General features: G+C 39.3%; 1 protein-coding gene across 2 annotated transcripts in view; it reads left to right on the forward strand.

Annotated features, from left to right (window-relative positions):
* Positions 1-9,035, forward strand: part of AFAP1 (actin filament associated protein 1) — a gene marked incomplete at both ends in the record, with an annotated part of 60,437 nt that extends 51,402 nt beyond the window's left edge. Inside the window, 6 exons of one of the 2 annotated variants that reach the window (XM_080631383.1) lie at positions 95-355; positions 1,654-1,768; positions 3,294-3,458; positions 4,060-4,250; positions 4,975-5,136; positions 9,009-9,035. In XM_080631383.1, the coding sequence (XP_080487509.1) occupies positions 95-355; positions 1,654-1,768; positions 3,294-3,458; positions 4,060-4,250; positions 4,975-5,136; positions 9,009-9,035 (921 nt within the window). The remainder of the gene's footprint in view (positions 1-94; positions 356-1,653; positions 1,769-3,293; positions 3,459-4,059; positions 4,251-4,974; positions 5,137-9,008) is intronic. The other variant, XM_080631384.1, reaches the window with a different exon arrangement.
* Between the last annotated feature and the right edge of the window lie 994 nt (positions 9,036-10,029).

Raw genomic sequence — 10,029 nt, forward strand, 5'->3', positions numbered from 1 at the left:
TGCTATGGTCAAAGGAATTACTAATGTTTTAATTTCACTTAGGAAGTTCTGCATGATGTATTGTTTACTAACTGCCAAAGTGTGTGTGTTGCAGTGGGAACCAGAAGATGGCTTTCCTTCTTCTCGTAGCAGGAACATTGGAGAAGAAATGCTTTATGATAACGCAGGCCTGTACGATAACTTGCCGTCTCCAAAAATCTTTGCGCGCTATCCGCCAGCTGACAGAAAACCCAATAGGTTATCATCTACTGACAAACTCTCCTCTAATCATTACAAATACCCTGTCTTATCCAATCTGTCTTCTGCTCAGTCTGTCACTAATACCTCTGCTGTGGGGAGGGGATCTGGCTCGCAGGTACTGTACTATTTAATAACTCACAAAGCTTTTTATTTTTTGGCTGTTCTGTTTGTCTGGTTGTTATCTTAAGGGCCCTGGGCTATTTTTGTCCCTTAGTGTTAGGAACAAAACTGAAGCACTTGGAATTTAGGCATGAGCACAACTGCAAATGCAACTTAGGTTTGCTAAGTTGTAAAATCTGTTGTGGAAGTATTGGTGCCTGGGAAGGGCTTTCCTCACAAGTTCTTGATGATTTACAGATTGTGGATAATAACAAAAAAATAGATGTGACCTTCCAAATCCAGCCTGAATGCATATCTAGCTGCCTGCTGTTGCCTTAGGGAGTCATGAGAAAAAGAAAAGTGAAGTATGACCTGGTTGTGACAGCAAATTTGCCTTTCTAGAATTTTACTGATCTGTATATTGCATATACTATGTTATATATAGTGAATATACATATGTATCATTACATATATTATAGATATATGCACTAGATGATATTGTATGTAGTGTGTATATACCATATTTAAATTACTGCCTGTTATTTTCTGCCCGTGAAAAAAACCTAAGCCTATGTCTGTGATGCTTTCTGAGGGTGGCCACAGAAAGTGTGGCTCTTCCCAAGGTTCAGTTCATCGCAGGGGAGTCCTCTAAATGGACTCCCCTTTGGCATGAAATGTGCTGTTTCTAGTAATCCTTAGAGCTTGTCTGACCATTATGTGAGGGGTTTATTTAAGTAAGAAAAACTTGAAATTAGTAAGTAGATGTTGTATAAGAGGAAATTGATGTGTTAACACCTAACATTTAAAAATGTGTAATAATTGTATTGTTTAAAAAAAACCCCAAACAGGTAGCACAACTATGGTGAAATCACAGAGTAAATAAGAAATAATATTGAATTTTTATGTGGCAAACCCCGTTGTGTTTTTTCTGTATGAAATTAACTCTGACAAACTTGTGTTTCAAGAAGCTTTACTGTATAAAATTAGTCAAAGGTACAGCTTTTCTGCCTCACAATGGCTTTCTTAATACACTAAATGTAAGAGTTTTAAATAACTTGCAGACTGTGATGCCACCAGTGATGGGGAGTTCATCCCCTGGTTTTCCTGTGATTGCTGGTGTGGCTTCCGCTGAGCAGGCAGCTTACAGAGACGACGTCTCTAGAGGAAGCGCCATCTCCAGCTCAATCAATGCGCTCTATTAAAGCTCTCTGAGCAGGTGTCTTTTTGTCAAGCTTTGCCCTTGATGCAAGGGTGATTGTAATGCCAGTGGCACAGGAATAGCTGGAGCCCAATTGTACTTTTGTTTTCAAACAGTTTAAAAGCAAGAAGCCTCCTGCAACTGCTAATGGGATCACCGGAAAAGGGAGAACTTTAAATAGCCAGCCAAAGAAATCTGAATCGGTGTCATGTGTGAAGCGCACTGCATCCAGTAAGTATCATTCCTCACTGCTGCCTCACTTGTGAGTGGGGTCATGAGGATACCCAAAATAGCTGTTGTCTTAGCAAACAGGATAAAGAACTACTGTGGTTCTTCTGTGGCTGAGAGGCTGAGCAGAAGCTGCCCACTAAGACTTTGAAAGGAGATATTGTGTGCATTGGTGACTCATTACTACTCCCGCCATGCCCCAAGATAAAAGGATGCCATGTCAAGAATGATAAATATGAATTGTGGATCCATGGCTGCAAAGTCATGAGGGCAGCAAGAAAACAAAAAAGGGTAACGATTCTTCATTTGGGGCAAAGAGTAATTCTGTATTCCCATTGGATGAGGAGGATGAGGAGCTGGCAGAGACATGAGAACATTATGTTGCTCAAAAGTGGACTTACTCCTATCACTTATGAAAAAGAAAACAGTATAACACAGTATAACAAAATAACAAAGACAACCACACAGCCCAAAAGCATTCTCACAGAGAGGAGATTACAGTTGATGAGTGGCATGTTCAGAAAGAGGGTTCTTCTGGGTAGGTTGATTGCTTCTAGGACATTCCCAATAGGGATTGCTTTGTGTAAAGAAGGCAAGGCCAAAAATGTGCTGTAATCGTATTTTTTAAATATAGAGTCAAAAGCATGGCTTCTTCTAGAGAAGGGATGAATGTGGTTTTTTAATCCCATTAAGAATTTTTAAGAATTCATGGATTTAATGGCAACAACAGAAATTTCGGTTAAGCTTTAGGGAAAAAGTATGTGTTTTTCTAACCAGGCAAGTCAATTGGTACTGGAAAAGATAGTTGTGGGAGTAAAGGCATCTCTGTTACCAAAGACCGACTAAAGCTAGTTGTCAGGAATGGTTTAGTGTCCTGGAGTTTGCCTTTAGATATGCAGACAGACAAAGTGATCTGTTAGCTGACCTATTTTCTTTGAGTCTGCAACTGGAGCAGAGGTATAGAGGGGCTGTGATATAAGCTAGACTACAAATACATGTGAGCCATGAAATGAAAGCATTTATATGGCAAATTCAAAAAGAAAAAGAAAACTCTCAAGTATCAAAAAAGTGAGAACATGTTTATATTCTTTTATGTCTGGTGAAAAAAGACACGTGCTTTAAGCACTTGAAGTAGGAATGGAAACCAGGCAAAAGGACAAATGCATGTTTTCTCCTGTGACCCCTTCCAATTAAAAATCAAGGGTTCAGAGCTAAAGAGGAGCCTCCTTTCCTTCCTGTGAACTACAGAGAAAGGCAAAGCCAATTTTCAAAACCAAGGTACTGTAAGGTAATTGGTATTTCGCATCTCACCCATGTAAAAGAGAAAACTATCTATCCTTTATCGTTCCTGTAGCTATGCTGCAGAACTCAGCTGGAATCATGGTCCTTGAGAAAAAGCCAGTGGAAGAGGGATGGCAACCTGGCTTCTCAAGCCATGACATGCTTTGTATGGTGTTCAGTCTCAGGGAATAGTTTAGAGTTTTTCTGTTAATTTGGACTATAAATAACTACAATCTAATACATACAGATGCAGAGCAGTACAAATATGGCAAGAATCGTGTGGAGGCAGATGCAAAGAGGTTACAAAGCAAAGAGGAGGAGCTGCTAAAGAGGAAAGAGGCACTCCGGAATAGGCTGGCCCAGCTCCGAAAAGAAAGAAAAGATCTACGTGCTGCCATTGAAGTCAATGCTGGTATGAGATTCTATTTTGTGCTCTACTCTGCCCTGGATAGGCTTAGCTATCCAAACAGCTTTGCATTGTGTGCTGAAGATAAGCCACTACAGGAGGTTTGGTTTTGATGTAAACAATACACTGTGATGTCTATATTTGCTTTCTAAATGTAATGTAAATATTGCATAAATATATAATGTGTATGTATGTATTTATACTATGTATCTATAGATGTATATACTTATTTTATATACATATTTTTATATATGTGTGTATATATGTACATACACACATGAAATTACACTGATGTGGATTTCAGACAAGCAGAACATGGGAATAATTTTATTGTGACTGGCTAACTATATTGTCATGACGTGGAAAAATAACAGAAAAAATATTGATTTGAAATGAGACTAGAAATCTAGCTAAGGCACCTGAAGGAAAGTATCTTATTTCAGTTGTTAAATGTTTTACATTAAAAAAGTGGATTTTGCAAAGTAGGTAACTTCTGTGATGTCTCTGACATTTAGAGACCTTGTTCTTTGTGTTTTTAAAGAAAATAATTTCTGCAATTGTCAATTTAAGCTTCTTATTGAAATAATAACATTCCTGTGGGTGACAGGCAGGAAGACCCAAGTGATTCTTGAAGACAAGTTGAAGAAGTTGGAAGAGGAGTGTAAACAGAAGGAGGCTGAACGTGTAAACCTGGAGCTAGAACTGACCGAGGTGAAGGAGAGCCTTAAGAAAGCCTTGGCTGGTGGCATCACACTGGGCTTGGCTATTGAGCCCAAGTCAGGAACGTCAAGCCCACAGGTATGCAAAGGCATTAAAAGCTCAAATCCCAGTACCATGATCTGGGAGTACTCTGTATTCTCAGTTCTGTGAAATGAGTGGGAACTGAGTGTTCGCGAAAGTTTTATTAAGCCCAGGAAATAAGAACAGAACTAACTAAATGCCTTTCTGCGTTATTTGCATTCTTTACCTAAATCTGGTGTACTTTCTACAGCAGCAGGGAGCAGATAGACATGGGAATCATAGGCAGTGTGTTAGCATAACATGCAAAAGCTGACACCTCATTGTCCTCAGTGATTGTAAAAGTGCATGAACTGAGATGTTGCTCCAGTACAGCAAGATTTAAATGTACCAAATCATCATGCAGTGATGGAGATTACCTGTGCTGTTAATCACTGTCACCCTTTGCAAGGGCTGCATCTCACATGTTCATAATGGAGCATGGCAGTCCTGGCTTATGCTATAGATCTGTGTCAGATGCAGCCATCAGAAGGATCAGAGAGAAATGTGTCCATTCCTCCAGATAACCCAATGTTGTTTGATCACAGAATACAAACTTTAATTTTCATCACAAAATATACACTTTGTTTTGTTTTCTTTTATACTAATGTCTTTTTCATTTATCCATCTTTATTATGAATATGGTGTCTTTTAAAAACATCCCTCAGTTCTAAGTGTAGATTGAAAATATTGTCCATGTGACTACTTGAAGGAAACTCATTGTAAGCTTTTCACTCTTCATTAGTCTCCAATTTTCAAGCACCGAACTTTGGAAAACTCCCCCATCTCCAGTTGTGATACCAGTGATACTGAATGCTCTATACCTGTGAACAGCGCAGCAGCTCTAAAGCGACCTCCCTCCTCAAATAATTCTCCATGTCGAGGCCATGTCCTTCGAAAAGCAAAGGTAAGAACACTTATGTTAAATTTTCTCTTTTTGTCCTTTTTCTTACTCCTTTAAAAAATTTTATTTGCTTGTGGGGAAAAGGAGAGAAGGCAGTTAAATATAGTAGATAATGAAAAAACATCATCTCAAATGATCTGGTTTTCTGGCACATCCTAATGTCTCCATTTCCTCTCCCCTCAGCCTGTTTAACCTCTCTACATTGCCCAGGCCATGAATTACTTCTCCTGCTATGCCTTATGTGAGACCTTCCTCCATCCTTTTCATGGGCATCACCTGCTTTTTCTGCCAGTTAGCCAGATTCATTTAAATTCAACTAAAAACAGTCACACTCAACATAATAGGTTTCAGTTCTGTTTAACCTGGAAGTTTGCTGCTTGATTTTCAAACCTGAAGAAGGATTCATGTGCTCTAAAGCCTATTCCAATTATAACCTAATTTGTCTCATAAAGATACCATCTCTAACGGTAAACTTTGTCTTACATTTCCATGTTAGCACAGGGAATGTGGTCTAGCAGAACACAATTCTTTCTTACAAAATGAATGTGGATTTGTGCTACCCACTGGACAGGCATATTAAAGCCAACCATTTAATCTGTAGAGTGGGAGAAACCAGGGCACTATAAAAACCTAAACATTTTTGGTGTAGAGAATACTTTCCAGCTGTAGTACATTTTTTATGCTCAGTATATATCATACAGGAAAAACCCTGCTGTGCTGTTTGATATTGCTGTGCTTTGGATACCGTGATAGTTTGGTCAAGCTCTTTTGCAGAGGAATCTTGGATTTAAGATTAGGCTAATTAAAAAGGATATGGAGCTACTAAGCATAATTCCCATCCTGGGAAAAACAACTCAAAGTATCCAATTTAGCTTTAACAGCTTTTTCCTAAAACCTCATGCACTAAATATTGAGTGAAATTTTGCTGAATTAGATAGTGCAGCACAAGCTGTGCTCAGCCCATTTGCAAGGAGCTGCAGCCAAAGTCTGCCATCAGGTATGCATCTGCAGCACACCCCACTACTGGGGGGGGGAGGTAACTGTACATGTGCGAGGGTGGAATTTGGCTCTCAATTCTTTTGGCCTTTTGCAGTTACGAGTGAGCCAGGCTTTATAGATGTGGCTAAGGGCGTCACACGTGAGTATCCCAGAGCAGAACTTGGCTCTCCACGCTTGGATGTCAGTGCAATATGTGGGAGTGAAACAGATTTCACGTCTGTGCTTGCACTTGCATCTTCAGCAACTGGCAAATCTCCCAGTGTTATGAGGGAGTTGTATAAGCATTCAAAATGTCAGATTTTACTTTTTTCCCCCCTAGTATGGATTCGAAGGCACTGAGTGCATCCCTTCTTGCTCTTTCCTTGCATGAAGGTGCTGAATCTGTCACCAGCCAGCCTTGTGTTCGCAGCCACCCTCACATCAACACCGTGCTGAGCCCAGAGCACCGCACTGCTCTTCTGCTAGGGTAGAAGCACTTGAGACAGCGGATTAGGGAGCTGCTCCATCAAAATCTCTCTCCTCTCTGATGCACTGACATAAGAAGGAAATAGAGAAGCAAGTGGACACATTTAGGACATACATATACTGTACATATACATATATATGCATACCTTTTTTATTTTATAACTTTTCTGTTTGTAATTTGTGCTTTTAATTTTTTTTAGAAAGTAATAACACATTTTTAAGAAGTCAGAAAGCATTTTAATTGCAATTTTGTTAATCTCTACTTGGCTGGAAATGGAGACTCTATTAAAATGTGGAAAACTATATTAGGCATTAGCATTCCTAGAGAAGTAAACTGGTCCAAATATCCTTGCTATACAAGAAAAACAATTATTTAAACATTTCATATTTCAAATGAAGTACTAAGCCCAAATAGTTATGTGCAGGAAGGAAACTGCCATGATTATTTCTGATTTGTTTTCAAAACTGGTGGACTGGTGAATGTCAGCAGCTTACATTTTGTTTATGTTAAGGGACTGGAAAAGAAAAGGAGCTCTCCCAGTTTCCCAGCTTCCAGTCAGGCTTTCAGTGTTGACTTAAACATTCTTTTATTGGCATGAACCTGCTGGAGAAATGGAAACAAAGAAAAATATCCTTCTGCACCTGCAAAAGAAGCTACTGCTTTCAAGTCTTATTTAACACTTATAAAAATTCTCCTCCCAGTTGCTTAGCCAAGTACTTCCTTTATAGCTTTGGTAGTGTGTACATAGGGAATATACATTAATAGCATTTTAAAGGCAATCTAGTTTTTACCAATACTGTGTTTTAAGGTTAGCTTTACCATAATTTGAAGTGTAAAATGGAATATGTTAGATATATTGTATTTTAATAAAAGCACTATTTAAATGAAGAAATAAACCCCCCAAACCCACAAGACTAAAAATTAAATAAATTATTGTCTACCTGCTTAAACCCAAGGTATTTCATTCTTCTGTTGCTAAAGCAGCCACCAACTGTGACCTTTACTGCTGCTTTACAATGGTTGACGAGGTGTCATGGTTATGCAGCTGTTGAGCCAAACTAATGCTGTTACTGCTTTCAACAGGCGAAACAGATATTTACATGCATAAGTAATGGATTTCAGTCAGAGCTCTTAAATGTTATGGAATGAGTGTTAAATTCTGGAATTCAGGTTGGGAGCCAAGTCAGCAGGCTGCCTGCAGAGTAGCTGGGTGGGAATCTGTAGACCCCAGTGCCTGGCTAGGAGCAGCTGGGCGGCTGGTCCATGGGGATTACTTTAGTTGGAGGCCAATTCTGTTGTATCTTCATTAGTTCCTGATGGCTGTAAGTGTGTGATCCAGGGAGTAGGTACAGTGCGGATGTCGTAAGCTGAGCTCATCATGCTTCAGCTCCTAAATACTGTTAGGAAATACTTTAGGTATCCCTCAAGTTTGATTTAACTGGGTATTTAGCTATAGTGATCCCATAATCTTCACTTGTGAAGCAGAAGAAATGGCAATAAATGGATGAGCCATGGGTGAAAGCATTATAGATTATGTGCTTTGCTGTGGATGGTAGGTGTCATTGTCCTCAGCTAACATGTGGGGAAACTGAGGCATAGAAAGGCAAAGTGATTTCTTTAACTTGACAAGCAGTACCTCAACTTAGATTATGTATTTAGGAAACAAACGCAATGTAAACTAACTTGTTTTTTCTTTACCCTGCCTGTAAGCCTCTCTGCCTCAGTAAGTTGTCCTTTTTAGCCACAGAAATGTATGTCTGTGAGTTTAATAATAATATGTCCATGAGTTTAATAATAAAAAATTGAAAAATAGTAAAGCAATCACTTGTTGTCAGCTGTGACAGATACCATAGAATCATAGAATGGTTTAGGTTGGAAAGGACCTTAAGATCATCCAGTTCCAACTCCCCTCCTATGGGCAGCGACGCCTCACACTAGACCATGTTGTTGCCCAAAGTTCTGTCCAACCTGGCCTTGAACACTGCCAGGGATGGTGCATTAACCACTAAATCAAGTGCTTCCTGTTGTCTCATGCAAGTAAGTTAGAAAGTCCTAGATGCAAAATCAGCCTCTCTTATCCAGCTCCAGCTGAGTACTTCACACCAACTGCAGTGTGCGAATTTGTTCCATAAGCACCCTTTGCACAAAACAAACACGGCTTATTTGCACTGCATTAGAAAAAAGTTTCTGAATATTGCTGCACAGGGGCGGAAGCTGCGCACAGACACTATCAGGACATACTTGTTAGCATTCCTTAACTAATTTGTGGGCAGAAGGCTGGGTCCAGCAAAATTAATGGAAAAACTGTTACTGACCTCAGCTGGCTTTGGCTTAGCAGCTCTGATGACATCAGTAAAATATCCTGATTTCTTTAACATTTTCTGTATCTTTTTCTTCCCCCTCTTTCCAGGAATGGGAGATGAAAAATGGAACATAAACATAGCAAAACCACTCACTTCCCGTAAAGGCCTTACCTATTATGGACCAAGACACAGGCTGCAAAAGATTCATCTGAAAGGCCGTATCAAGCGATACAACATAAGAGGTTTCATAATTCTGTTAAGTTGATGGTAGCTTGGCGCTAATTTGCCTGTATTCCCTCTACTGTATTGCTGTGTAACTATGTGTGCCCTTTTTATTAGCTGTAACTCTTTATTTCCAATGTCACTGGTAAAGAAAAAATGAAAACCAAAAGAACCAAACCAACTACAGTAATTTAAAAGGAGCATAAAGTCACAGTTGAAAGTTCTCTTTGCTAAAACAGCACTGACTGGCGATGTTAACTGAACACCACTGAAGACCAGTGCATTAAGACTGATTTGAAATCATAACTCTCATAGGTTAAAGCTGACTTTTGAGGTCTGCCACAGAGGTAGCTGAGCAAAGTCTTGCTCATTGGCAGTCTCTTTGCAGTTAGCTGTTTGTGTGGCAGAAGAAAACTGAAGAATGTGTTCACAGAAATGACACGGCTTGCTTGGTCAGGAAGACATGAGCTCTTCAGTGCTGCTGCCCTGTACGCTGGTGCGAGACCATGGGATGACACGACTCAGCTGTGAACCATTTCATGGATACTTTTTAGACAGATGCTTTTGTCATAGGGAGATAAAAAGCTGCCAATCTTTGGAAAAAAACCCATGCATTTTAGTACATTCTCTTTCTTAGTATTCTGAAATACCAGTAATTTTCAAAGGTCATGTTGTTGAACTATGACTTGTTCCTGATTTTTTTAAAAGGTAAACAGGTATTTTTAGATACTGCTTCTTTTCTATACTTTTTGACAAAGAGAAAGCGCAATTGAAATTAATCTTCAACAGATAACAGCAATTCAGAATAGCTTATGCAGTCAGTCTTGTTTTTTTATAATATAGTATTGTTAAACTTGAGTTATAGAACACTGCTGTACTTGGTTTCCATCATTGTTTCAGACCTCA

Source organism: Psittacula echo, assembly GCF_963264785.1.
Source record: "Psittacula echo genome assembly, chromosome: 1".
Classification (NCBI taxonomy): Eukaryota; Metazoa; Chordata; class Aves; order Psittaciformes; family Psittacidae; genus Psittacula; species Psittacula echo.